The sequence below is a fragment of the Lipomyces tetrasporus genome, assembly GCF_029532465.1.
Source record: "Lipomyces tetrasporus strain NRRL Y-64009 chromosome Unknown POJ06scaffold_5, whole genome shotgun sequence".
Taxonomy (NCBI): domain Eukaryota; kingdom Fungi; phylum Ascomycota; class Lipomycetes; order Lipomycetales; family Lipomycetaceae; genus Lipomyces; species Lipomyces tetrasporus.
In genome coordinates this window covers 395,545-421,780 of record NW_026611600.1, presented here as the reverse complement: position 1 = coordinate 421,780, position 26,236 = coordinate 395,545, and the positions used below count along the sequence as shown (strand labels likewise).

Below are 26,236 nucleotides of genomic sequence, written 5' to 3'. Positions count from 1 at the left end.
AGTTGAGATCCATCGTCAGACTGACGTTCCCGGGAACTTGTACCATATCTTTGGAAGTTCCTATGCGTATATACAGGAGGTCGCGCGCCATGGCGAAGGGAGATCCAACCTAGCCCGCCGCTCTATTCTTCGCGCAGCAGTATGGCATTTGTGGTTGCACAATGACTACATTAGGTATGTGCTCATGAGATTATGTGGTGTTTAGTATCAGGAAGTCTACAGAACGCAGGCGCGGACAAAGGACATCGCTCACGTGGCTTAGAGGACCAGACGTTTGCCGATATTCGTGGAGGAGGATCACTAGTAGTGGCATGGCAAATCAAGGGTAAGCTGCCAATCTAGTCCCCACCTCGTGGTATAGAGTCTGATAATGAGGGGACAGGAAAGTCTGTGACAGTCGTCGGTGGTGGTGATGTAAGTTCGCGATAAGACTTCGCTACTAGCACCACGGACTAAGCTCATTACATTACCAGGTCGCAACAGGCAGAGTAGCACACCTGCTAGCTGCAGATGCCGTCGTGACTGTAATTTGCCCCTCGTCCGGCCTCTCCCCGGAACTCCAATACCGTGTCTCACGAAAGCAAGTCAGTCACATCCCGCGCACGTTCGACATTGAACTCGACCTCCGCGTCTCCGTGCCGTCCATGGTCCTAGTCGCAATCGATTCTCCGTCCACAAGCACAGAGATCTACACGGAGTGCAAAAAACTTAAAATTCCCGTAAATGTCGCGGATGTGCCTGGCGAGTGCGACTTTTATTTCGGGAGCATGTATCGGGATGGACCGTTGCAGATTATGGTCTCTACTAACGGGAATGGCCCCAAAATGGCGAGTTTGGTGAGGCGAAGGATAGAGGATGAGCTTAAGGAAGAGCCGTTTGGATTGGCGATCGAGCAGTTGGGTGAGTTACGACGGAGAGTACGGGAGAAAGTTCCCGGGAGTGGAAAAGGTGACATACGGAAACGAATGAGGTGGTGAGTGTGACTGTGCATTCAAATATCACAACAAGCACTGATGACGTAGGGTATCGCAAATATCAGAACGGTGGACGATAGCGCAACTAGCCAAGCTAGACGATGAAATGATTGCAAAAGTTATGGACTACATCGACAATGAGCCGCCACCTTACGAACAGTTAAAAATAACTAGCAAGTCAATGCGAGATACATTAGCATAATCGAATCACAATGGATAATGCCAGTCAACTTAGCCGAATATACGCCGCCCACAATTGAAACGAAACTCACACCCAAAGCTAAAACTTGTGTTACGTCCCAGTCATAACTAAACCGCGCAACAAAACCTGAACATCCCAAAACGAATAACCTTGCAAGAGATTCAAAACAAAATCGAAGGAAACAAGTCTAGTTACTGTCCAAATCTATCCGGCGCTACGATAGGAGCGACCAGAGTCCACGTGTACAATGCGAAGCAAATCCAGGCACTCACGATCTTGACCCATGTGTAGAAATAAGTTCGCCCAACGGGCACGAATCCAGAATCCTCATCTTTATCAACCTGCATCGTGAGCAGTGTAGCGGTCCACTGTGTCGCGAGGAAGAAAATAAAGTGGAAGACAGAGTAATTGTACTCTGTCTGCGACGACTCGTCTTCCTCGTCCGAATCATCGTCAAGCTCGTACAACGCGGACTGAGGTAACGACCCGCTGTCGACGGCGGCTCGGATGGCCTCCACGCGCATTGAACTTCTGGTCGGCTGCGACGTGACGGTCTGGCTGACGGACTCGTATCCGTATCCGTACTGTTCTTCGCTGTTTCTGGACCGGGTGGCCGCCCGGATCGTCGTGTACGCGATGGCGAGAAATGTGAAAATCGCGCCGAGAATAACGCTCGCGGTCCGCGTGCCGCGTGACCGAATGAGAGGGTTGCAGAGACGATCGTCGGGTTCACCCGCGACTGCGGACATGGTAAGATAAGTGCAGTACACTGAAACGATGGCCGACTGGGCGAGACCGGCTTGAGGGTTGTATTCTTGAACGGTCGGATTGACTGAGATGGCAGACACAATGAATGTCAAGATCAAATTGACGCTGATTGCGGCCTGGTTCATTGAACAGCCGCCTTTCGCAAAGAAAACGTACATCAATATTGTGAGGACAAGACTGCCGATATACATTCCGAGAGTAGAGCCTATCAGAATAAACCGCCACAGCCGTGAGTCATACGTCTCGATCTTGTTGAGGCACATTTCTGCCCAACTGTGAGCGAAGTCGACAAGCAGAATAAGTCCGTAGATGACAAAGATGAATGCACCGATGACTGCCACGTAGTTACCCCAGAATACGAAGAACCTATCCGGAATTAAGAATGAAACAACGACAAGGCCGAGCCAGGCGATGATCTTTGGACCCCAGTATCTTCAATACAGTCAGCGACGAATCCCGCAACCTACTACTGACCAGAACAATATTTACCCATTCTGAATATCTGCCCGTTTATTCCTGACCGAGTAGACTCCTACCAGGAAGACCCCCAACACAAAGTGGAATACTGCCAGCGCGAAATTGAACCGATGAACCTGGACAATCGTTAAGTTTGCCATCATGCCAAAATATTCAGTCGGATATACATACCGCCGCAAATCCTGTACATTCCGAACCAAAACAACGAAATTTCATGTAATTCTTTGTAAGCGCTTCCAACTTTTCAATGGCCCAATTCGAGAGCATAATCCAGGACAGCTACTTTTTGTCAGCACTGCCCACCCGCAACAAAGCGCAAATGTGAAACTCACGATAGAATTCACGATGAAGATCATCGCATATGCGATTCTAGTAGACATACTGTTCGAGCACGTCTTGCAAGCCGTGCACAGCGTCGTGCACGCGGCCGCGCCACAGCACGAGACAATGTAGGTTCCGACGGTTGACACCGCAGGCAGGGCCAAGAATGGGATAGATAATGCTGCACCCATTGTGTAGACTATCTCAGGGATTTTTGTAATCTGGACTATGTACTGAGTGACAGCGAGACGGACGTCAAGAGAAGTATCTATGACTTTCGGCAAGGCTTGAGACTTGGCCGTCGCTGAGCGGCTGGGCGAATGAATGCGTGGCAAGTACTGTACCCTCTCGCTTGCAATCACGTGAGTTTGCACTTCCATCACACAGCATCTACAGGAACATCGTCCTCACCCGTTGAGGACTGAGGACAAGAGAAGACGACGACGACGACCCACCAACGATGTCCACGCCCCTCCTCTCCACCCAGTTACAGCCCTCAGACAATAGTAGCCTAGGAAACAGCAGCAATCCGGTGTCGCTCGACCCAGATGATGACGTGATCATGGCAGCGCCTCCTTCCGAGAAACCGGACCTGAACTACGGTTCCACGGAGCAAGAGTTACAAGACGGGCTACGTCGTTTAGACGAATTATACAGCGAAGTACGTGAGTTAGATCGATTAAGAAGAAAAATGGCTCATGGAAGTAGCTGTTATCGTTACGAATCGCGGCCCCGAAATTGATTCGCACGCTGACGCAATTCGAAACCAATGCCGCACGTAAGCATTCATTCGTCCCCGTCAGGTCGAATTACATTCGTTCTAACAAAGCAATAGCGCCAGACGTGTACGCCGGCTTCGCAGCACGCGCACGGGAAATCTTAGATGAGATAGAACAGTTTTCGGTGGCTTACAAGAATGCTGCGGATATCATTTCCTACGCGAACAAAAGTCGAGCAGCAAATTCAGACGGCCTAGTGCGTGGCACGTTTACATCCCTGTCCGACTCTGAAATGGCAATAAACAATGAAGGTGACGAGATCATGATATTGTGAGTGCCGAGTTGGGTCGTTGAAAACAGTTGTAGTATAGAACAAGGGTTGCTATTTTACGGTCGGTCAATTCAATGGAGTTTGGGATGTTTCATGTAGGATGGTATTAAAAGTTTTACATCATTCGACTACCAGAATCCGTCAAATTTTGCAAGCGTCTAGTCGGCGGAAGAATAAACGAGAAGAGGTTATACCGTATTGTCGCATCAATAATATCATATTGATGGATCATGCGCGTCCGTCGAATAGATAGGTTTGTTTCTTTAGGTCTCACATAGGCTGAATATACTCAAACTTTTGCCTTGCGGTAAGCAGCAGGATCATCCAGCCGAGCATCATTAATGATCCCTATTGCGGGTTAGGGATCGACAAATGGGGCTACAACCCCAGCGGCGAGAAAACCCACTTCGACGATGTTTCAGATTTAAGTTGGTGACGGTTATCCAACCAGTAAAATGTGCACTTTATAGCCAGATAAGTACGACTGTACCAGCTAAGCTCAGTAACAACAGCGTAAGATAAATTTACTATTCGTGTAAGTGAAGTATTGCGCCTCTATCGCTGCGTGAGCATATACATGCGGACTCTGGAAAGCTGGCCAAATAGCCTGTCCGCCCGGACTTGCTGGATTGGCGGCAAATACAAGCTGATGTGTTCCACGCCACCTGAATCAGAATGGTTTTAATTTCAATGACCTAGTTAGGTTTGAGTGGTTGAGAATCTGTTACGCGTTGGGATCCGGAAACCAGATGATTCAACTTCGAGCATCTAGTTTCGAAAAATTTGGAGATTCTGGAACTGCAGATGAGAGAAAATTATTATTACTTCTTTCTTCCCTTGCCGCGTCGTAGGCACGGCCCACTTGTAAACCCGCAGATCATCCAAACTTTGCCCCAAACCCAGCACCAACCAGACCCGACCCAGAAGAAGGAGATGGCTTCAGTGCGGCCTCAACACTAAGCGGACCCCTTGCTTACAGATGGATCACTTCAGAGTCTACAAATGCTCGGCTCGTCGTGGTTAAAACGCGGCATATACCGGACTACAGTTACTTCACCAGCATTAGAGTTTGAGCAATTAGATATGCCTGTTGTGCATCGTGAACTGGGGGGGAGCACTTCTGCAAAGAATGCGAGCAAGGGGCGAGGACCAAAAGGCCGGCTCGTAGTCTTCCCACATTGCAGCTCCGTTTCACCCACAATCTTCAATCTAGAATATGACGAAAATTGAAATTATATTTACAGCGAACCCATACCATACAAAATCCCATAGCTTTAGTCCTAAATATACACGATAATTTTATCCCTTCCTCATTCTGCACTCCACTCCATCCATCGATCCCATCTCTTCATTCGCAATCCCACAACGCAACGTAGCAAACATGAGTGGTGACGTAATATACTTAACATCTTCAGTCCACTTCATATCTTGAATCTGCATGAATGTATATGTGGGAGCAAAGCAAGTTAGCAACTAACAAACCATTGTCGTCAGTCACTGCGCATCTCCATACATCTTAGTCTATCTCTCCCTCTCGAACATTCCCTCTCTTCAGTTCAGTCTCAAATCTGCTCTCTTTTCTCTCATCGCACGTCCAACCAATCATTCAAATCCAACACATCTCCCGTTCGAAACCAGTAGTGGTAAACAAAATAACACAAATGACAAAACTGAAGAAAGGCACAAAAACGTAGCCAAAACCACAATGCAAAGCCCGGACACCCCGACATGAATTTCAAATGAACATCAAACAAATTAAACGAAAGAAATGAACGAATGAAATCTATAAAGGACATCTATGAAATGAGTAAAAACTATGAGAAGGTTATGCGATGATTCCTCTAACCCAATCCCACACGCGATAAGCCATGCCTTTGGATTTCCGGCTCTGCTGTGTTGAATCTGTTCGCGCTGGAGATTGCGAATGCAACGATGACGAGCTGGCTGTGGATTTGGACGGAGTGGTAGACGGACAGGGAGGGTCTGCGACTGTGGATGTGTTCGTAGACGATAGATTGCCATGGGAGCGCCAACCGTGAGAGTGGCGTCCGAGTTCGTCATTCGACGAGCCCGTGACAGTGTCGAGTTTGCTGTGTCGGCGGCCGTATTGCTTGTCGGGCTTGTGATCGTCCATATGGAGTAAGTTGCCGACGCTCTGGCTTTTCAGCATCGCGTTCTTGAGAGTCAGCACGAGACTTCGGCGACGACTGTGTCGCTTGGCCGTGGCCTTCGATTTCTCAGACACAGTATGGATGTCGGCGTTGCTGGAGACCGAGCGCGCATCAGAGAACGTGGAAACGGAACTTGAATTATGCAAGGAATTTGCATTGTCAGATAGCTCGTGCCGGATCTCTGGCCCCGGCTCACCGATGACAATCACATCGCCGAACTCATCAACCACAACAACTTCGTCCGACGCCGCGGCGAATAAGGACGACGGAGTGTCCGCCTGTTCGCCTTCAGGAATTGCAAACGAATTGACAAACTCATCCCACACACTCCGCCGTCGCTCTGGCTCAGCAACCACAACCGGATCCGGTGGCGGTTCTGTGGCTGCGGTCTCAGCATCTGGGCTCTCCTCAACTTCGACAACGGCCGACATCTTGCGCTTCATACCGCGTGATCCGTCTATGCGTGATATCGAATTGGAGAAAGTTCCAAAATCAACCGACTTGGTGCCCGTCCAGGCCAGCATTTCTGGGGCCGATTCAGCCCGCCGATGCATGGCCGCACCAGCAGACCAAGTCCCAGATAACAAAGTCGGCGTACCATCCGGACCGAGTGCGGCGTCAAGATCAATCATCGGCTCAGGCGTGCCTGAACGTGTGAAATAATGAGTCGCTCGAGAATGGGACGTGCGAGGCGGAGTGGCCGGCCGGGCCGGCGGCACGACTTCGTCGTCGTCTTCGTCGTCGTCTTCGTCTTCTTCCTCTGTTGACCACCGTCGGAAGCGGATGAAGGACCAAGACTTTAATTTTTTGTGAGATTGGCGCTTGTCGGACTGGGGCAGCTCTGGTTTGAGCGCCGCTTCGTCCGCCAGGTCGGACGAAGCTCGCGCGGCGGTGATCGTGGTTGTGGTGGACGTGGACGTCGTTGACGAATGGGATGGGATGAATTCAACCGAGGGCGAGAACATGACCTTTGCCTTTGAAGGCGGCGACGTCGACGCGGACGAGACAGAAGCCAGGGATGCGGCCGACGACGACGCGAGAGAGGCTGATGAGGACCGACAAGGCGACGCGGGTGGAGATGGCTGCCGATCGCGCTCGCTCGGGGGATAAAGAGGTGGAGCAAAGGGTGATATGACGTGGTCCTGCTTAAGGTCGGCCAGGAAGTCGTGAGAGACAGCTGCCGACCGACGGTGAGCGTGAGTGCGGGACGGCGAGCGCTGCTTCGGCTCGGCAACGGCCGGCTGGGGGAGAGAAGGACACGGGGGGCATGGAAATGACACAGCATCGTGCCGTGCCGGATGGAGCGGGAAGACGAACGAGGGTGGGCTTAACGACACAGGGGCGGTCGTGGTCATTGTGGCCGCGGACTGGCAGTGGAGTTCAGTACGAGCAAACAAACAGCCAGAAAAGGAGTCAAACTACCTCTGACAATGTTCGGGGAGTCGCGCACGGTCCGGGCAAGAAGCGGACGTCAGTCGTAGTTCATGGGCAGAGGCCAAGTGAGACTGCAACAATGCAAGTGCAGAATGAAAGAAGGAATGGAGGGGCAAAAGAGGGATGGAAGGGAAAACAAATTGGCTTAAGACGTGACGAAGTGAAGGGACGACGACGCCGACGATGCAAACTAATGAAGGGGCCATACTTAAACTGACCGCACACTAACATTTTGGTGTGACGAGTGACGACATCGGACCCGAGCAAACGGGCCCGGCAACGCCACAGCCTCGGGTCAGGCATCGCCGGGGACAGCTCCAGCATTCATTTGCCGCAGGGGCAGTTTTATTAAAGCATCTCCCACCTTGCTAGCTTTGAGATTGGAACTACACCGAGTCAGGCAAGCGGTGACATCATGAAGTGTCAGATTAGAGGCGCCCTTGCTCCGCGTACAAACCAATCCAGGACCGAGCTGGTCCAGCCCCGACCGAGAATTAAGGGTTCTGTCATCACTCCATCGATGGCCCACAGTGCACTTCAGCAGCATACGAATGCGGACGAAAAAATATTATTGACGACGATTCTATGTCCAATGCAACTGTGACTGCGGATTGGAAGCATGTATATCACGATTATCACGCAAATAAGCATTCAATATATTTAACGTAATGCATCATTCGTGAAATGAAATTAAAGCGATAACTGGGCAGCGCCGCAATGCAATATAAGGTTTGGCCAAATCGTGTTCCTGCATCCGAGATCCCAGCCGGTTTCAATCGACCCTCACCCGCCCTGAAAAATCGCCATGCGGCTTTGCCCAGTTTTTATCTGCTTATCTTGCATTGAATGGGTCGACTATCCAATCACTAGTCATCAAATTGTTCATAATATCAGTCATAGGTAAACCTCACGCGTCCATCCGCGACCAAGCCTTTTGTTTTATCATCAGGTAACCTCGCGACTGAGCCGGATAACTATTGAACAAGCATATTGTCTACATAATTTAAACAGCTTTTAACAAGTAATATACTAGTACGCGGCGATGACGTTGCATTGTCGCGACCATTTTGAACAAAATGGGGTGTGAACGATGTCAAAAAATCGGACGAATTTACCTGCACAATTATATACAAAATTCCTCAATCTAAGCCAGCAACTTCACTTCTGTATAACTATACCCGAACATGCCTACTCGCTCTTCTTACTGGTGCCCTTCTTTTTCGCAGGAACTATCAACTCCACAGCCTTCATTGCCAACACTCTCTCCTCCCACGCCATAGCCGTAAGGAGCCCACCAGCTAGTCCTGCAATCATGAAAAATTTGCTCCAGCAATCTATCCGGCCAATGGCCCGTACACCCGCCCACGCAATGGCGGACGCTCCGAATAGTTTCCCGCTAGGGTACGCATCCCGTCGTACAAGCGGAAACCACGGCCCACTAGCCCGCCCCGTATTCGCGCGCTTCTCGTCAGTCACATCGCAAACTTTGCCCTCCATGTCTCTATAATATCGTCGAATCCACACCACACACGCCGCGATCCGCAGCCCGAGATTGACCATGTTCGCGTACACTAATCCTGTCGCGCCGAGTCTTAACACACGCATGAACACGTAGCCGGCGATCGCAAAAACAACCGAGAAGCCCAGCATGACGAAGGATTGTTCCCGGACTTGAAACGGCGTTGCGACGGACTGAACAAAGGCTTCCAGCACGCCGTTGAATGCCAGGAGGGGGACGTAGTATGCGTAGGCTGACAGCACCGCCGATGCTGATGTCGAAGACGATGCCCATCGCGAGCCAGCAACGAGAGATAGCAGGAACGGTGCGATCGGAGGACCAAACAACGACGACAGAATGCTGATTAACGTGTATACGCGCAAAATTGATGTCAACGTGTCGGATGAGAATCGAAAGTTCTTGGCCGAGAGCGGCGGTGCAAGGAGCTTTGCAAACAACGCGCGAACCGCTTCTTCGATTGGTAGGAATACCAATCGTGCTATCAATGATCCGTAGTTCGCCGCCAACGCGTACACGCCTTGCTCCGATATCGTGCTAAAGTAGCTCGCCAAAAGCTTGTCTCCTTCTGTCAAATAATTTTTGAATACTGTCTGCACCCATAATGTCGACGCCAGCCGCACGGTCGACCTATCAAAGTAGAACCACGGCGACCGCGAAATTTCTTCTCTCCATATCCGTTTCGGAAATATCCCATTTTCTTTACCTCGAGTTGTCTCCCACACAAGGCACACGTACATGCCTGTAATAACAACCGCGTACGCGAGCTGTCCCAACGCAAACGCAAGAACGCCGGTATCCTCCCTCGCCGATACCGTCAACAGGAACGTCACGGCGCATCGCGCAGCCACAGCCCCGGACTCACACAACGCCCGTAACTTGTACTGTAACTTGTACTGGGCCAGCACGAACATGGGCTCCGAGACCAGCTCGACCAATGACGCGATCCCGTAAATCACCACGACGCTCTTGAAATATGGCAAACTCGCAACCTCATTCGACGCGCCCCGAAAGTAATACCAAACGCACGACAGCCCTGCCAACGGAACACCAAACAGAAACGGCAAGTATCCCGTGTTGACTACGCTCTGCGCGATTCCCGAGACTGTTCCTTCCACCACGCCTCCCTCTATGCGATAAATGTCAGGCTTCGGATGCGTCGTCTGCCGCTGCAACGCAAGCCGTATTGCTTCCCTCGAGAAAAAAAGGATCGACGAGCACAGCAGCTCAAGCTGAGTCGACACGCCCAGTCGTTCTGGTGACAAAAATCGTAGTAAAGTTTGATTAAGCACAAACGTCACGACTTTGGAGAAGAACTGGAGCAAGATCAGGAACGATGCCCCGATGGCGGAATGCTGGATCAATGTCGCCGGGGCGTCGTCAGTGTCTGATTTGGACGACGCAAGTGCGGCCGGTGGAGGGACCACTATTGTTGAGTGCCGTCTTCCGTGTCGTCTGCCTGCCGTACTCGGCATGCGGGTCGGAGTTGCTGGATCGTGGAGATTCATGGTCAGTGTCGCCTACCAGATCAATACTTCTGTTGTTCACGAGGACAGAGACTATCAGCGTACCTTTGTATAGTCTTTGTATATCAACACTCTTCATGTAGCCAAATCAAGTCGATTGCAATACCGGATTAGCAACATCAGCCCGAAGCCGCTCCCCCGTCAACGCGCAAGAAGTAAAGTTATGATGAACGATATACCGAACCAGCTGAGCAATTGTCTATGGACGTATGCGTGGTATCACGGCAAGGAATAACGCCCAAATATACTGGATCGCAAAAAGGTCTTCGCAACAGGGGCTCTAAAGCAAATACAGAATTTGCGATGACCGGAATGCGTGATCAAAGAAGTTTGAACAACCAAGAGCAATATGTACAGCCCTAACCCACCACATTATGCCAACGTTGTTACGATATATATGCCGCAAGTTGAAGCAAAAATCCTGCGGTGCGTGGCGGAGCAGTGAAAATTTCAGGGGCTATTTAATGATGGAAGGAAGCGTGCGGCGGTGCAGGCAGGCCTGGGTTGTCTACGACTGTGCACGTGTTTATTCTGCACATGTTCTAGTCTCTCTCTCCAGCTTTGATTACTGCGTCATACAGTGGTTTGTCAATTGCGAACGCGTTTGCATGATAGAAATCTGCAATGTCGACGAGTACGCGGCATCCGTACATGGACAGCGTCCCCCTAGACGACACTAACGATACAATCTTCCTCGGCGAATCGGAAGACGAGGATGATGAGTTCTTTTTCAGCCCAGGCCGATCTACTGGTTCCCAAAAACGTATGCCGGTTTTATCATAGGTGTGTGGAATAGTATCTAATCGCCACATAGGGAGGCCACTATCAGTGACTACACCGGCTGGCGAATACAAAACGCTGCCGGATACTCAGGAGCGGATATACGTTTCTAAGCCGCCGTGGGACGACAAGCTGCCAAAGGACAGTGAAGATCAGTCGCGACTGGCCGAAGATGCCCAGGGATTCTCAATTTTATTGCTCCTCACCAATGGGCTTGGGATCGAGAGCGTGAATAACCAGCTCCTAGCTGACGAGTTTGCTAGAGAAGGTGAGTTTGGATTTGGATGATATGGTTGAAATTGATAGTAATGCGTGTATAGGTTATTTCGTCGTTATGCCGGATCTATTTTGGTCAGATCCTAACACGCCAGTGCCACGTATCCAACAACAGGCCGGATCCTTGTTGGCGCGGGTAAAATCGCTAGCTATATCTTCTGCGGCAGGATTCATGACAGACATGTGGGTCGCCAGGCACACAGAGGAACGCACATGGCCGATGCTGGTCAACATGGTCGAAGAAATCGTCGACATCTACCGGCCTAGGGACATGTGTGTCGTTGGATACTCATTCGGTGGGAAGTACGCCTTGAAGCTGCTGCAACTGCCAACCTCGACGTCGACCACTAATGGCCAGACATCAGCACAGACGAGTCCGTCACTTACACTGAATAATGACGATCCTGAGGACCAGTTGGCAAAGTCGCCTCAGTCACCCTTGGCGCAGACAACTTTCTTAGCTGCCAATCTTTCTAACCCTTCATGGGCTCGACTTATTCTGACAGGCATAATATGCCATCCTTCGCTCGTTGAACCAAAAGACTTTGTCGGTATAAAGAAGCCCGCACTAGTCATCGCCGTCCAGGACGACCCCCTCTTCCCGAACGAATTAATTCAAGCAGGAACCAAGGAGCTGACAAAAAACACAGTTTTTCATGACGTCAAGTTTTATGATCGCAAGCTCCCGCACGGATTCGCAGTCAAGGGAGATTATCCGGCTGATAATCGGATGGTTGCGGAAAACCAGGCGCATGCTCACAAAGAAGTCGTGAGCTGGATTAAATCGTTTGTTGCGTGAAATTGTCGGTACAGGTGTATTATAGTAACGACGTGTACTTTGGCGTACTTTAAAAAAATTAGATTGTGCTATACTAATTAATCACGTAGAGTCACTTAAAACAAAAACAGTCGCAACGTCATGTCCATGTTTGTTACAAAACCACAATAGCCCGAAACATAAAAAAAAATAAACAAATATATCACAATAAATACCCGTTAGAACACCTCCAGTACCGTTACCCACCATAAAAACTCCGATTTTCTCATGTAGTCGTCCATATCGTACGCTTTGCGCTCATTCAATCACTACTTCTGGCGCGACCGCCGCGTTCGCGTCCTCTGCTTCCGCACTCTTGGCACGCAACTCTTCATTATCAAGTAGTCTTCTCAAAACCGAAGAGGTACTCGCTCTCCGCAACGCCGGTCTCGCGGACCACAGCTCGCTCTCGAGCTTTTGCACGTCCAGTCGCGGAATGTAATCCAGCATGTCTTCGTCATCGACACCGACGGCAACCGTCTCCTTCACCACGCGCTTCAATTCAAGGATGTATTTGCCAACTTTATAGCTCTGACTACGCTCGAACGCGCCTAAATATTTCCAGCCCACGTTGATGTCGCAGGACGCGCACGAGACGTCGGCAACGGTGTGCAGGCCAGTGACAAGCATTCTCTCGCCGGGCTTGCCCACTTTCACGTTCTGCACATCTGACACGAGTACCGCGCGTCCGAGACGGCCAGTGAAGCTTTTCGAGATTATGCACGCGTACGGAACCAGATGCGCTTGGCACCTGCGGCAGCGGAAGATTGTGAGAGGATGGGGATGGGTATCTGGCAAAAGCGTCTCAGCCAATCGTTTCTGACTCGGCGACGTGGATATGGCAGAGTCGGGCGAAGACGAGGTCGATGATTTGCGCGAGCGGGACGAGAAATACTCGTCTATGCTGTCGGATTCGTCGCTACTGCTGTCGTCGTCTGCCATGTCGTGTACACGTTTCCGCGGCGGAGCGAGGTATGAGAGGATTTCCTTTGGTTGTAACATTCTCGCGGACAGCTGCTTGGTCGAGTAGACTCTCGTTCTGTGGAGCTGACGTCCGGACGCAAACTGGATCGTAGACCGACCGCTCTCGCTGACGCCGTCCGGCTCCAGATCAGCGGTCGAGGAATTCTGGGCAGGGGAAGATACGGGCGGGGGGTAGTAGAATCCCGGACGGACTATCAACGACGCGAGCAAGACCTGCCAAAGCAAGAATGCTACAAAGAAAAGAACTAGAGTGAACGTAATGGTGGAGGACTGACGGTCGGTGGGATCTGTGTAGATGGAAAGAAGGTGAAACGCCGACACTGTGGATCAAACTTCCCGATATTTTCTAGGTCGTGGGTAGCGCAACAGACTGCCAGCTGAACAAATAATTATCACTCAGCTCGCATCACTAGACAGGCGTCGAAACCACGAGGTTATTACTAGGAAATGTGAGAAAAGGGAAGTTGAAAAGGATCAGGTGAAGTTAAGTCAACGATCGACCCCCCATCGTTAGTCAGGGCCATTGCGCGACGTGCCTCCTGCGGCTGTCAAACTCCCAACTATGCTCACATTATCATGGGTCCAATTTATCGACATGTGTTGGGTGAATGTCTACAATAATATTGCTGATCGACCGTGCATTTGGCACCGTGCCACAACTTAATTTATAACCCCATTGTCGGCAGGCCGGCAGTTTGAACTTTCGACTGGTCGCTGACGAAATAATTCATAGACTAATGCCGTTGGGAATAATCTGTATTATTCTTGTGGGACATCATTAATGAGCCAAACTACTTCTGGTTTAACTCGCTAACAAACAGCAGTCAACATAGAACGGTGCACTGTGGTCAGTCCACCTTCTCCCGCTACAATTTTATAGTAAGTGGCTCGGTCCGGACAGGATGATCGATCTTTGGATTCAGATCCGAAGAGCAAGCGCGATAGACACACAAGATCAATTACAGTAGAGCACTTAATACCATATATGCTACTACGAGTACGCGACTCATTCCATTGGCGACTGAGTGCGCGTGCTCGCTCACCTCATTATTTCCCGTTTCGGTTGCATGATTCATGCGGGCGCATAGATGAGCGCCAGCGGAACACTTGCGGGCCGAAACGTGGAGCAGGTCGCGCAATTATGACGCAATCACGTGCTGTCGGTTTGCTGGGTGCAGTTAGAGTTTTGCGGCCAAACTCCCAACCAAATGCCAAATGCCGACGAAAGACCGGCATTCCTATCATACGATAATTCTGGTCATTTCGTTAACTATTGCAAATTTGCAACTATGATATGGATATTTGTTTTTCCTCGGTTCATATGTTACCTGACACGGACTGCCAAACTAGTATGATAGACTCGGCCCTTACTCGAGACTGAGAAGAGAGAGCAGCAATCTGGCGCTAAGCCAAGTCAGGCAAGTCCCACTTCTTTTGTCAGCGCACATCTTAGCACGGCCCCCTCCGCATGACCTTTACCCTAACCCACCCACTCATTTGAACCCCTCGACGTCTCGCTCAACTCCTTGTCTGACTCTTTTCCTTGTTCTTTGCACATCCGCTTCCTTGTTCGAAAATCGATCGCACCAGCAAATAGCTTTTAATCGTTCTCAGCTTTCAGATCACTTATTTATTATCCTCGGTTAACCCCGTTTCGCTAGATCAACTTTTCAAGCAGTCATCCAGAAGAAATCAGCACTCATGGCGAATCTTTTAAGTAATCCTACCAGTTTAAGTAGTAGTAGTGGCAGTGGTCGTTTCACGACCACTGCTCCTGCCGAATCTAACTACTACATGTACGACGGCCAGGCACTTCCCGTCGGCGCCACTCTCGCGTCCTGCTACACTTATGCTGTCGCGACAGGCGCCGCCGCCTTCCATTACCGCACTACGTTGGGCGGAGTAGCAGAGTGGCGTCCCTGAGGCCCTACTTAGGAAAAGTCCTTCTGTGGAAACACGGAAGGCATCGTTGGACCTGGCATCGCAGTGTGAGAGACTCTTTGCTAATGGGACAGCGATCTATGAGGGGACGTCGGAGGAGTTTAACCTGGCGAAAGCGAAAGCCGAGGCTACGCCAGCGGTCGAGGCACTCATGAAAATCGCGTACCCGCGACGGGTCAAGGGACAAACCAGAGGCCAGTCGCCGGCAGACACGGTGTTTTTCAAGCTCGTCGACATTGAGGAGAATGTCTGGATGGGTGCCGTGGTCGATCGCACCCTGCTCATCTATTTCGACAAATCAATGGCCGACAGCAACATGGAACTCAAGGCCGGTCTGGTCGCGCTTCTAGACCTCGCGACAGACTGTCTCGATTGCGAGCGCGCTGTTATCTGCATTGACAAGCAACTCATGAACCTGCCAAAGCTTATCCGCAACTTTTACTGGGTCGGTTTCGAGCTGGTTAAGTGTCCTGCAGATGTGAACGGTGGATCTTTGTCTGATGCTTGGGTCGCCATGGAGATGGATTTGTAATATGTTCGAGTATCTTGTGCGACGTATGTGTGATTATCATTCGTCACTTGGGATCGTGATTGTTTCTGCAATGCTTTCGTTGGAATTTCGATGTTAGTGATACATAATGTTGTATTCATCATGAGGCCATATACTTTTTTTGTCGTGTTTTTAGCAGTTTGTATCGGGACTTCTGCGCAACGTTATGCGTTCATTTGATGTAAAATGCATTATGCTTGTTTCGTCTTGTTTTTCACATTTATTTTATTGCCGGTAATAAGTATAAGTTATTGTTTTATCAAATATTCGTCAGTAGAGCACACTAAGCCGGCCCAAGAGCGGTTGCGTCCGTCCCTCAAGACTGGACGTCATCATTGTCCACTTACTATACATTTTACAGTTTCAGCAATTATAAGTCAACCAGTATTGTTCTCAGCATTCAAATTATGATATAAGTTATTGTGGATAAAATATTGCAATAGTGACCGCAATATAGTCGCTGATTATTTCGGAATCAGACAGACTCGCTCTTACGTTGTTCCTGCCAGATCTTCGTTTGTCGATTATGATCACGTAAATTGTTTTCAGTATCCTCTAACAATGAGACATTGATTTATAGTCTGGAGGGTGGTTGACGCCGTCGCCTGAGAGATGTGCGGCTCAATATTTTCACGGCTGACAGATTTACCAGAGATTCCAACACCTACGAACCAAAGTATCCTCACATCCGTCGTCATCGATACTTTCTGATTGAAAGTTCAAGAAACATGCGATAATGGAGATTCCAATACTACGGCATACGCGACACTTCACAATTGTCAATAAGCCGCCGTTAGTGTACTCCCAAGTCAACCGCTCTGCAGTCACGTCCCAACGAACGAACGGCTTGCCACGACACGAGCAGTCATCGTTGCTCGATCTTATTGTCAAGGGACATAGAGACTTATTTCCGGAGAATCCTGAGGCGCCATTTACCAGGCCGAAACTTGTACATCGGTTGGATTATGGCGTCACTGGTGCGATGGTTGTGGCCACTAGTTTGCAGGTTCGCAAGTCTGAAGGTAATCAATGTGTGGCCTGTTCGTGAGACTAAGTGAATAAATATAGGCTGCAAGAAATTTTTCAAAGAGTTTGAAGCTGCGTGGCGACAAAGGCTGGCCAATGAAAAAGATAGTATGCAATTGAATCGCTCGGAACCAATATGGAGATCTAATAATCAACAGTACCTGGCGATTGTTGCGCCTCAACCGGAGAGCCCACTGAGACAGCGGCGCATTACATCGGACCCTGCCGAGGGTATTGCATTGGATACTGATGGGTTATCCGGAACTATTTCTCGTCCATTGTTTTACGACAAACTCACGGACCCGCTCGAGACCGTAACTAAATTTGAAGTGCTGAACGTCCTGGACAAAGGCAGAGTACTGCTGGCGTTGGAGCCGGTGACTGGTCGAAAGCACCAGCTGCGTCGTCATTGCGCGGACGTTCTAAAAGCTCCCATTATCGGGGACGTACGCTACGGGTACAATTTTGGCCACCTTAAGTCTGGCTGTGCATCCCGGTGCATTGCTCTGCATTCCTGGCGACTAGACTTCAAGGTCAGACCTGAGCGGTGAATAAATCATAGAAGCAGTCACGCTGACCCAGCTTAGGCCGGACTCCACTGGGACTGTGTTACGGCGCCAATCCTATGGGGCGTGAGTGACCTTTGGGCCGGTGTCGTGGATCCTGCCACTAACGACCTGTATCCGAATATGCAGCCCACCGCACTGCATACTGCGCACGGCGAGACGGTAGGTGTACGCACAGGCGGCGGGTGATCTCTGCAACCTCCCTGCCACAATCTGCCTAGGAGTTTGGAACATTCGCTTGCACTCATGGTTACCAATTTCCATTGATATGAGCGGCTTCGAATGGGCAATGTGCAGCGTAAGTTGCTTGCGAAAGCTGCCTTGTACGTGAGACGTACCTCTACTAGAAGTTGTTTTCTGATTCGACAAACACATAGCATCTTCCCATTGCGCATGACAGATCTGTCTGCTGCAGCGAGGGCCAGTAATGTTCTCGGCGAGCACCTGTCGATAGAGAAGTCGAGGACGTATGCAGGGGCGAACTACAGAAGCATGGGTTAGGGTCAGTGAAATGAAAGCTTATGTTCAGGGGTATTCGAAGGAAATCCCCCGCCGCTTCTCTTCCCAGGATCAGCCAGCTCTGACATGATATAGATAGTTATATGGACACACAATCCAGAGTTCGGCAAGCCGGGACAACGCCGGTGGCCGAGAATGCTCCACGAGTCGGCTTGAGACCAATGGCATTGTTCAACATGGCCGAACTTGGCCAGAATCGGCAGTATCAGTCCCAAGTGAGAATGGAACGATACCTCTGCCAACGACGTTTCCAGAGCCGGCGGACGATCCACCAGACACGTGCTCGTCAGAGAATGCCGATGGTGTCTTTCCGTTGGGCGATCGAGCATGCAAACTGATCGAGGTTGGTCTTTCCAACAACAATAGCACCCGCGGCCTTGAGGATGGCGACGATAGTGGCATCCTTCTCGGGCTCGTAGAGATATGCCGGGCAGGCAGCGGTGGTTGGGAATGTGGCAGCGTCGATGTTGTCCTTGGGAGCAAATGGGACTCCAAACAACGGGAGATCCTGTAGAGGAACGTTAGCGTCTGAATTCATGTAGTAGATGACCACAATTGGAGTCAAGACTGATCAAACTAGTTGAAATAGGACGTTTTGCCAAGGCGGGGAATTCTGGTTGGTCTCGCCTCTCGCTCACCAAGCACTCTGTCCGACCATTGATCAAATCGCCCTTTCACGCGAAAGCATACACGAACAACCCAATTGACCAATTGACCTCCATAAAACAATACAGACCTTCGGAACCGTGCCCGACTGTGCAAGCGTGTCGAACTGCGCGTTGATCTGTTCCGGAGTCGCAATGGTGATCCAGGCAGGGTCTGACTTGTCGAAATATGCAACGAGGTCAATAACACGCTTGATTGCCTCTTCTTGGGTGCAAGCAACCTGAGTCTCGCGCCACTGCGAGATGGTCCAACCGATAGTGGGTGGGGCCATTAGTTGCTGCGTAGCGGAGCGGGCTAATTGAGCTGGAGAATTTGATTATGCAGCGCGAGTAGCAATTCCAGAGATTGAGAAAGGACAAGGCGATTCTTCTGAGCAAAAGGAGAGCTCTTGAAGTAGGAGTCGGTCGAATGTGCTGTTTGGTACAATACCCGGCAAACGATGGAGCAGTTGTAGCGGGGCGCCGCACGAAGAGGATTCGACTCGGATGCTGAGTGACGACACGATTTCTGTATACGGCTTTGAAACTTTCGAACGCAAGCTGTCGGACTTTGACATTACTATTTTGGTCCCAAACCCTGTAATTCTATCGGTCCTGCTATCGGCAGAAGAGTACGCCAATCTGTGCAAACGTACCCGGGATTGCTTTATTGATCTGGCGCGGCCCGGTGGCATTAACAACAGACCGCTTAAGTCAGTCGAGTGTTGTGCTTCACTGTATTATATCCGGCGCGTAATAAACATTACCGCTGATATTTATTTTGTCTAAATAGTGTGGCATGCGTATGGGACTGTGCAGTATGAACGTCAAGTCAGACCAACTAACACGGATCAGTAGGCAATGCCGGCCGCAATAGAGATCCCAGTTCAGCCACCAAATGCAGCACACAAATCCGATGAGCACGAACTCGGGAAGCTCCTGCATGCAGAGCAGGAGAAGTCGTTGATGGCTAGTATTGCAGAGAAGCTACCCCGGCTGTTTGCAGGTAGCGGCGAGGAGAACATCGAAAGTAGTGACAAGAATTCGAACGGCGAATCCGGATCGCAAGATGAAGAGCGGCAGGCACTTACCGAAGAAGCTGTGCCGGGCATTCGACGTGTCAGCTCGCTCACGAACGTACCTGCAACGGCTAACAATTCGAAGCCTACATACAGCCAGCAGATCAAGAAGACTAGCAGGGCAAAACATGATCGTCATATGAGTGCACCGCCGCACCGAGAGCTGACGTTTGCCGGAAGTAGTTCGCCAACCGAATCACGAGATGAAACTCATACGCCGCAGGCACCGGAACCTGGTACAGGATGGGGAAAGTTGTTTTCCGCGGCAGACGGTTGGCTAGATCGTCTACGAAATGCGGCTGCGGCAGAGGACGGAGAAGCTAGCACTGGCAATGTTATCGCCAAAGGGCAAGAAGACATGAATGGTGCTGAGCCGTCTGCCACGACTAGTCCAGCTACTCTTAAACCACCTATGCCGCGGCGTGCTACCACATCCGAGGTTCCAGATAGCGCGAAGTCGCGCAAGATTCCTCCATCTATAATGCGGATTGCGGGATTCCACAATGATGAATCCAGCACTAGGCGGAGTTCCACCTTGGACTTCGATGCCGGCGAGGAGGAACATCATGGGGGTCTGCCTGGTCTGAATCCTCAGCGATGGAAAGAGATTCGATCGACTCTAAAATTCATCAACTTCTCAAAAAAGAGGAAAGAAGACGACATAAAGCACGATCATGAAAAGTCAGCAGAACTTATTGCTGAGCTCTCCGCCGGCGCCCCGGCAGCAGTTATCCTTGCGTCATCGTTCAAGAGAGATGAAAACGGGCAGCGACGATTACCAGTTTTGTTGGAGCAGTTGAAGATCAAGATCACGGACTCCACGCGCCACGATGACCGCCAACATACTATATTCCGGATAGAGCTTGAGTATGGATCAGGACCCACACGAATGAAATGGGTTGTCTATCGTGATTTCAGGGACTTCTTCACTTTGCATTCTCGATTGCGCATGCTTCATATCCAGAGAAATATCTATTCGTCTACTACTGTAGGTTCTATGGGTGTAGCTCCTCCTCGTGACATTCCGCATTTTCCAAAAACCGCTATTCCTTATCTTCGTGGAGTCCGTGGTCTCATCGATGACACTGATGGAGACAAGCTGGCTATATTCAGGCGAGCCGGGTTCAACTCTAGGCAAAGTCTTGTCAGTATGCAAGCCGAAGATGCTTCAATTCCACCAAGATCGCCTCGACCAGGGAGTACACGTGGCCAATCCACCGCTCAGTCTCAGCAGGCAGCGCAGAAACATTTCAGATTTATCGAGAATCAGAGGCTCCAGCTAGAGGCATATCTCAAGCACTTGATTGGCTTGATGATCTTCCAGGGAGAGGCGAATCGAATATGCAAGTTTCTTGAGTTGTCCGCTATGGGATTGAGATTGTCAATTGAGAAGTCATATCATGGAAAGGAGGGCCAATTGTCAATAATTTCGGCGTCCTCATCTCGCGGCTGGAGAACGCAAAAGCTGCGACCGAAGCATATCAAGACTCTTTTCACACGATACAAGCCGAAGTGGTTTTTAGTTCGACATTCATATATTCTCGTTGTCGATAGTATTTTGGACGTTGTGCCGGTTGATGTTTTCATTGTTGACTCTGATTTTAAGTATTCTCATAAAGCCTGGGGCGCCTTGCATTCGCTTGAAAATAATGAGTCGAACGAAGAAGACGATAAGAAACCGCAGAGGAGTATCAAGAAGTCTGTGCAAGAGAGTGCTAAACTACGGGTTACACTAAAGTTGGAAAATTCAGAACGCAAGATGAAGTTGCTTGCCCGCTCGGAGAAGTACATGAAGCAGTGGTTAGATAGCATTGAGCACATGCAGAGAAATACAGTGTGGTCAAAACGACATCGCTTTGACAGTTTTGCCCCTGTGAGGTATAATGTCTCCGCCCAGTGGTTTGTTGATGGAGTAAGTCAAGTTATTTACACTGTGACGATTGAGTGTTGGTAACAACGCATATAGCGCGACTATTTCTGGAACGTGAGTCATGCCATCGATATGGCGAAAGATGTCATATATATCCATGATTGGTGGCTTAGTCCCGAGATTTACCTCCGTCGTCCAGCTCATGGTAATCAGCAATGGCGCCTCGACAGATTGCTCAAGCGCAAGGCTGACGAAGGTGTGAAAATCTTTGTTATTTTGTATCGTAACGTCGGAGCCGCTATTCCCATTGATTCTCTGTACACCAAGCAGTCGCTGCTCGATCTTCATCAGAATATCTTTGTCGCTCGATCGCCAAACCAGTTTCGTCAGAATATTTTGTTTTGGGCGCATCATGAAAAGCTCGTCATAGTTGATCACGTTATTGCTTTCGTAGGTGGTCTGGATCTCTGCTTTGGTAGATGGGATACACCACAGCATGTGTTGGCGGACGATAAGCCGACTGGGTTTGATCGCGGCAGCAGAGTCGACTTCGGACAGGATACTCAATTGTGGGTTGGGAAGGACTACTCGAATGCACGTGTACAGGATTTCTACGATCTTCACAAACCATATGATGATATGTACGACCGCGCAAAGGTTCCTCGAATGCCGTGGCATGATGTCCACATGCAGATTGTCGGTCAACCGGCTCGCGATGCCGCCCGTCATTTCGTGCAACGTTGGAACTATCTGATTCGCCAAAAACGCTCGACGCGGCCTACTCCAGTGCTTCTGCCTCCTCCTGACTTCACAGACGCGGAGATCGAGTCCATGGGACATCTTGGTACGTGCGAAGTTCAACTTCTCCGATCAGCATGCGGATGGTCGCTTGGTATGCGCCATGACAAGGTTGAGCATTCGATTCTGAACGCGTATCTCAAAGCAATTGAGCAGTCGGACCATTTTGTCTACATCGAGAACCAATTCTTCATTTCTTCGACTACCATCGATGGCACCGTGATCGAGAACCAAATCGGGGATGCTCTCGTTGAGCGCATCATGCGTGCACACAAACATGATGAAGACTGGCGTGCAGTAATTATAATCCCACTGATGCCAGGTTTCGAAGCGGAGGTAGACGAACAGGATGGTACTTCCGTGCGATTAATCATGCAGTGCCAGTTCAGAACGATTTCACGGGGTCCATACAGCATATTCGGGAAGCTGGAGCGTGCCGGGATTAATCCTGAGGATTATATTCAGTTCTTTGCGCTGAGAAAATGGGGCGCCGTTGGGCCTAACAGAAAGCTTGTTACCGAGCAATTGTACATTCATGCGAAGGTATGCTTGTCTTCGATTGCATTGAATATTATTCTCATCATCGTATAGATTTTAGTTGTGGATGACCGCGTCGCAATCATTGGGTCTGCCAATATCAATGAACGATCAATGCGTGGCTCTAGAGATTCCGAAGTCGCCGCCTTCGTACGAGATACGGACCAAATTGAGTCGACTATGGGTGGCGAGCCATACATGGTCGGTCGCTTTCCACATACATTGCGAGTGCGTCTTATGCGCGAGCACCTCGGTATCGATGTCGATGCCCTCGAGGAACTCGAACGGCGGGCCAGGTCGCCTACTCAGGACGAGCGCGAAGATATCGTATTTGATCTCAACAGACAGAATATTTGGACGGCTCTCGAGAAACTCCGTGATGCGAGTCCCCGACCGCAGAGCATGATTCATGATTCCGGGGACATTAACAATGCCAGCATGTACGATTCAGACGTGGAGATGGAAAGTGAGAGTGATGACAATCACTGTGATGATGGCACAGGGTTCATGTCAGCTGCATCTTCCGCTGCTAGATCTAATATATCAATGCATCGCCCGGATTCGAGCGGCGGAAAGCCGCCAATTATTAATCCTAATGATGACCCTATCGCAGAGCCATCAGCTGGTGTTTACAGAAATTATCCACCAAGCGATGATGTGATGGAGACTGGCTTGCAGGCGCCTGAAGGCCAACAGTACGAGATTGATAAGGAATTCCACGCCGCTGATCTCGCTGGATATGGACCAGATCGTATGCACGAGAGTTGCGAGGCAGAGGCAAACATGAAGAAAGCAGTCCGCCGGCGCATTAACGAGAAGAAACTTTCTCGGGCTGTAGATGCCGGGGACAGAGAACATGCTCGAGACATATCTTTACCGGCTGGCCATCGGCTCAGTAGTGCTGACACCATAAAGAAGCCAAACGAGCCGTCAATCGACACGGATATCAATTCTCAGCCTCTCACGGATGAGCCAGTGGACTTTGAACAACGTATTATGTCGCTTACATTAGATCCGGCAAAGTCATATTTAACGGATACAGAAATGAAGGATGTTCTCGAGACAGAGACAACTTCTTTGAAGAGCATTAGTCCGTTTGCGTTTGAAGATCCGCTCGATGAGAAATTTTACTACGATATCTGGCTCGCGCATGCGCTCAACAATACTAACATCTACCGTGAAGTTTTCCGATGCCAACCTGACAACGAAGTGCGCACATGGAAAGACTACAAAGCGTATGTGGCGCATGGCGAGAAGTTCGCCCAAATGCAACGCGATGGAGCCATGGGTCTGTCAGGACCCAGCCGACGATCTGAAGATCGTGGTACTCGCAAGCCTGGATCGCAACGCGGGAGCGGCACTGAGACAACAGTGAATGGTCCGGCTGGTGCACCGTCGGTTGTTAGATCCGCCGAACGCAAACGCGTATTCTCAAATGCTACGCCCATGCTAACTACTGCCAATGAGGAGTCAAATGACCACACCTCACGCGAATCGAGCTACGGATATGGGGTATTCGTGGCGGATGAACACTCTGGTTCAGATGAGGATGTACAGGCCACGGGAAGCAACGGTAGTTGGACTCGACGTCGGCGTCGAACGACTGATATCACCTCGCATCACAGCACTAGCAGACGCGCACGCAGAAAGCGTAGCAACACCATTGATGATGTTCTAAGTAAAGCTGCTGCTGAGGATATGTTGAAGGAGATTCGCGGGCACTTGATCGTCTTTCCGTCTGACTGGTTGGTTAAGGAAGACGAGGCGTACGTTGAACCTATGTTCGTAATTTGCCTTATTTGCTGACTCGTTACTATAGTGGAAACTGGTTTTACAATATCGATAGAATTCCGCCAATTGAGATCTACGACTAATCCAGGTTATCTTAGAATGGAATTGTAATCTATGTAAATAACGGTACTTTTATGGGATATGACTTACTTCGGAGGTCTATTGTAATAGTTATGGAATTTTTAATTAATTTTCATTCTATAAAAGTGGCACCACCGTCATCGATTGTCATTCTGAGATTTTTGATAATATTGGCATGAACAAAGCCTATAGAGACTCTAACATGGCTTGTCTTCAGCCAATCTGTGTCTGATTCGTTTTTCTCACTGGTGATATCGTCATGGATGCGTTGTGCAATGGGGACTCGTGTCAGAAATATATACGCGTCAGCTCCCTGTAGCATCGGCCATACCGTTGAGCTATTTAGCGGCGACACAGCTGCTGATGGTGGTGAAAAAGCAGTGATGCTTACAATCGCGGGAATGTTGCCGTACCTTTCTGAAATCTGTCGCACGAGCTCAAACGTGCGGGATGCAAGATGCGCCCATGTTCCACCGACTATGCAACTCCAATAATATGACCCCAGGCCGTCAATTATAATTGCTGCTAGCGGCTCACGTAGCTCAGCGGCTGCGTTGTTTGCAAATTGATAGCATGTGATGCCATCAGATGTGAGACCGAGATTACCGCGATTGCCGTCGAACTTGGCGAACAATGATGCAGAAAGAATTTGCACCATACATTCAACAAACTCATTTTTACATGACGGCCGGAGGACTAGAATGTTCGCTTCGTCGATGAGAATGTCAAGCCGGCCATCAAGATCCAGCACGACCACCAATCCCCTGAAAAGAGAACTTAATCGCGAGAGCAAGTGGGTCTTGCCGGAGAATGGTGGGCCCGAGACGACAGTAATATTATGCAGCGGGGAGTCAAAGGTGTGCCAGTACTCGTCAAAGTATGGGATTGGGATAGACCTCCGAGGTACATCAGTCGGCTGCTGCAACGACGAGTCGTTCAGCTAAATACTTTGTCAACGTTTCAATCAATGACGTCACAGGAGTGTAAACAAACATTTAGAAGAACACTGTCTTCCTTAATCGACGAAATGATTGCCGACATGTCATCTCATTATGGCAGTCGGCGGCATCTATGTGTATGCCTCGTGAAATACAGATATGTTGGAGAGTTCATTATTGGGACGCCATGATTGATTGAGGGAAGCAATAAGCGCCTCAGCCACATGCACTAACGCGTCAAAACGCGAAACGCGTCAGAAGGGACTGGCAATATTATGCACATCATGATTTCATTCATTTCAATAGCTACATAACATTTCGGTTTTTCAATCGGAGCTGCACTGATTATGGATTCTACGACGACTATCGCCCCGGTAAGAGTGAGACTGGCGTAATTCTGAGTCCTTAAGTTCGGCCTCAATCTATCTCTTCGGGTTGAGGTGGAGTTTGAAAGATGAGGTCTCGCGCGGTACATACAAGATCGCAGGCCAGCTATGAATCTCGTGATCTATGTCGTATTCTCACACTTTTCCGCGGTGGACTTACTACCAAATTGCAATCACTATGCCGGCTCCTGTACTCGTCTGGTGTAGGCTTTAT

The 26,236-nt window shown here is 49.8% G+C and overlaps 13 protein-coding genes across 13 annotated transcripts; 7 read left to right on the top strand and 6 right to left on the bottom strand.

The window, feature by feature from the left end:
• Positions 1–161: 161 nt before the first annotated feature.
• On the top strand, positions 162–1,272 carry POJ06DRAFT_290215 (uncharacterized protein; the record flags this gene model as incomplete). Its single annotated transcript, XM_056190332.1, has 5 exons — positions 162–174; positions 206–325; positions 362–414; positions 444–973; positions 1,023–1,272. 5 exons carry the CDS (start codon positions 162–164, stop codon positions 1,174–1,176), a joined length of 870 nt encoding a protein of 289 aa, XP_056043778.1. The 3' UTR covers positions 1,177–1,272.
• Positions 1,173–3,088, bottom strand: POJ06DRAFT_101705 (serine incorporator/TMS membrane protein). Its single transcript, XM_056183920.1, has 4 exons — positions 2,754–3,088; positions 2,593–2,700; positions 2,434–2,537; positions 1,173–2,376 (listed from the first exon to the last, which is right to left on the bottom strand). Exons 1-4 carry the CDS (start codon positions 2,931–2,933, stop codon positions 1,368–1,370), a joined length of 1,401 nt encoding a protein of 466 aa, XP_056043777.1. The 5' UTR covers positions 2,934–3,088; the 3' UTR covers positions 1,173–1,367.
• Positions 3,089–3,158: 70 nt separating this feature from the next.
• On the top strand, positions 3,159–4,286 carry POJ06DRAFT_252349 (uncharacterized protein). Its single transcript, XM_056187520.1, has 3 exons — positions 3,159–3,403; positions 3,451–3,520; positions 3,578–4,286. Exons 1-3 carry the CDS (start codon positions 3,203–3,205, stop codon positions 3,793–3,795), a joined length of 489 nt encoding a protein of 162 aa, XP_056043776.1. The 5' UTR covers positions 3,159–3,202; the 3' UTR covers positions 3,796–4,286.
• A 1,331-nt stretch (positions 4,287–5,617) lies between these two features.
• POJ06DRAFT_275432 (uncharacterized protein) lies at positions 5,618–7,565 on the bottom strand (the record flags this gene model as incomplete). The annotated part of the gene is made up of 2 exons (XM_056189645.1): positions 7,386–7,565; positions 5,618–7,330 (listed from the first exon to the last, which is right to left on the bottom strand). Exon 2 carries the CDS (start codon positions 7,316–7,318, stop codon positions 5,618–5,620), a length of 1,701 nt encoding a protein of 566 aa, XP_056043775.1. The 5' UTR covers positions 7,319–7,330; positions 7,386–7,565.
• Positions 7,566–8,109: 544 nt separating this feature from the next.
• On the bottom strand, positions 8,110–10,859 carry POJ06DRAFT_252344 (Rft protein-domain-containing protein). The gene is made up of 2 exons (XM_056187519.1): positions 10,485–10,859; positions 8,110–10,433 (listed from the first exon to the last, which is right to left on the bottom strand). Exon 2 carries the CDS (start codon positions 10,419–10,421, stop codon positions 8,586–8,588), a length of 1,836 nt encoding a protein of 611 aa, XP_056043774.1. The 5' UTR covers positions 10,422–10,433; positions 10,485–10,859; the 3' UTR covers positions 8,110–8,585.
• Positions 10,860–10,935: 76 nt separating this feature from the next.
• Positions 10,936–12,365, top strand: POJ06DRAFT_252342 (uncharacterized protein). The gene is made up of 3 exons (XM_056187518.1): positions 10,936–11,202; positions 11,254–11,487; positions 11,540–12,365. The coding sequence occupies exons 1-3, from the start codon at positions 11,064–11,066 to the stop codon at positions 12,292–12,294; spliced, it is 1,128 nt and encodes a 375-aa protein (XP_056043773.1). The 5' UTR covers positions 10,936–11,063; the 3' UTR covers positions 12,295–12,365.
• Positions 12,366–12,570: 205 nt separating this feature from the next.
• POJ06DRAFT_196384 (uncharacterized protein) lies at positions 12,571–13,581 on the bottom strand (the record flags this gene model as incomplete). The annotated part of the gene is made up of 1 exon (XM_056185023.1): positions 12,571–13,581. A coding segment is annotated over one exon (1,011 nt), but the record flags the coding sequence as incomplete, so codon positions are not given.
• Positions 13,582–14,997: 1,416 nt separating this feature from the next.
• Positions 14,998–15,769, top strand: POJ06DRAFT_237853 (ornithine decarboxylase antizyme-domain-containing protein; the record flags this gene model as incomplete). Its single annotated transcript, XM_056185973.1, has 2 exons — positions 14,998–15,211; positions 15,312–15,769. 2 exons carry the CDS (start codon positions 14,998–15,000, stop codon positions 15,767–15,769), a joined length of 672 nt encoding a protein of 223 aa, XP_056043771.1.
• Positions 15,770–15,871: 102 nt separating this feature from the next.
• Positions 15,872–16,310, top strand: POJ06DRAFT_101618 (uncharacterized protein). The gene has a single exon (XM_056183919.1). It carries the CDS (start codon positions 15,974–15,976, stop codon positions 16,196–16,198), a length of 225 nt encoding a protein of 74 aa, XP_056043770.1. The 5' UTR covers positions 15,872–15,973; the 3' UTR covers positions 16,199–16,310.
• Positions 16,311–16,382: 72 nt separating this feature from the next.
• Positions 16,383–17,669, top strand: POJ06DRAFT_101572 (pseudouridine synthase). Its single transcript, XM_056183917.1, has 4 exons — positions 16,383–16,793; positions 16,856–16,921; positions 16,972–17,346; positions 17,401–17,669. The coding sequence occupies exons 1-4, from the start codon at positions 16,524–16,526 to the stop codon at positions 17,566–17,568; spliced, it is 879 nt and encodes a 292-aa protein (XP_056043769.1). The 5' UTR covers positions 16,383–16,523; the 3' UTR covers positions 17,569–17,669.
• A 286-nt stretch (positions 17,670–17,955) lies between these two features.
• Positions 17,956–18,942, bottom strand: POJ06DRAFT_101582 (amidase signature domain-containing protein). The gene is made up of 2 exons (XM_056183918.1): positions 18,635–18,942; positions 17,956–18,406 (listed from the first exon to the last, which is right to left on the bottom strand). Exons 1-2 carry the CDS (start codon positions 18,833–18,835, stop codon positions 18,185–18,187), a joined length of 423 nt encoding a protein of 140 aa, XP_056043768.1. The 5' UTR covers positions 18,836–18,942; the 3' UTR covers positions 17,956–18,184.
• Positions 18,943–18,981: 39 nt separating this feature from the next.
• On the top strand, positions 18,982–24,804 carry POJ06DRAFT_252333 (uncharacterized protein). The gene is made up of 5 exons (XM_056187517.1): positions 18,982–19,345; positions 19,398–21,533; positions 21,588–22,832; positions 22,881–24,592; positions 24,646–24,804. The coding sequence occupies exons 2-5, from the start codon at positions 19,404–19,406 to the stop codon at positions 24,698–24,700; spliced, it is 5,142 nt and encodes a 1,713-aa protein (XP_056043767.1). The 5' UTR covers positions 18,982–19,345; positions 19,398–19,403; the 3' UTR covers positions 24,701–24,804.
• POJ06DRAFT_101551 (uncharacterized protein) lies at positions 24,686–25,914 on the bottom strand. The gene is made up of 3 exons (XM_056183916.1): positions 25,692–25,914; positions 24,768–25,638; positions 24,686–24,696 (listed from the first exon to the last, which is right to left on the bottom strand). Exons 1-2 carry the CDS (start codon positions 25,737–25,739, stop codon positions 24,811–24,813), a joined length of 876 nt encoding a protein of 291 aa, XP_056043766.1. The 5' UTR covers positions 25,740–25,914; the 3' UTR covers positions 24,686–24,696; positions 24,768–24,810.
• Between the last annotated feature and the right edge of the window lie 322 nt (positions 25,915–26,236).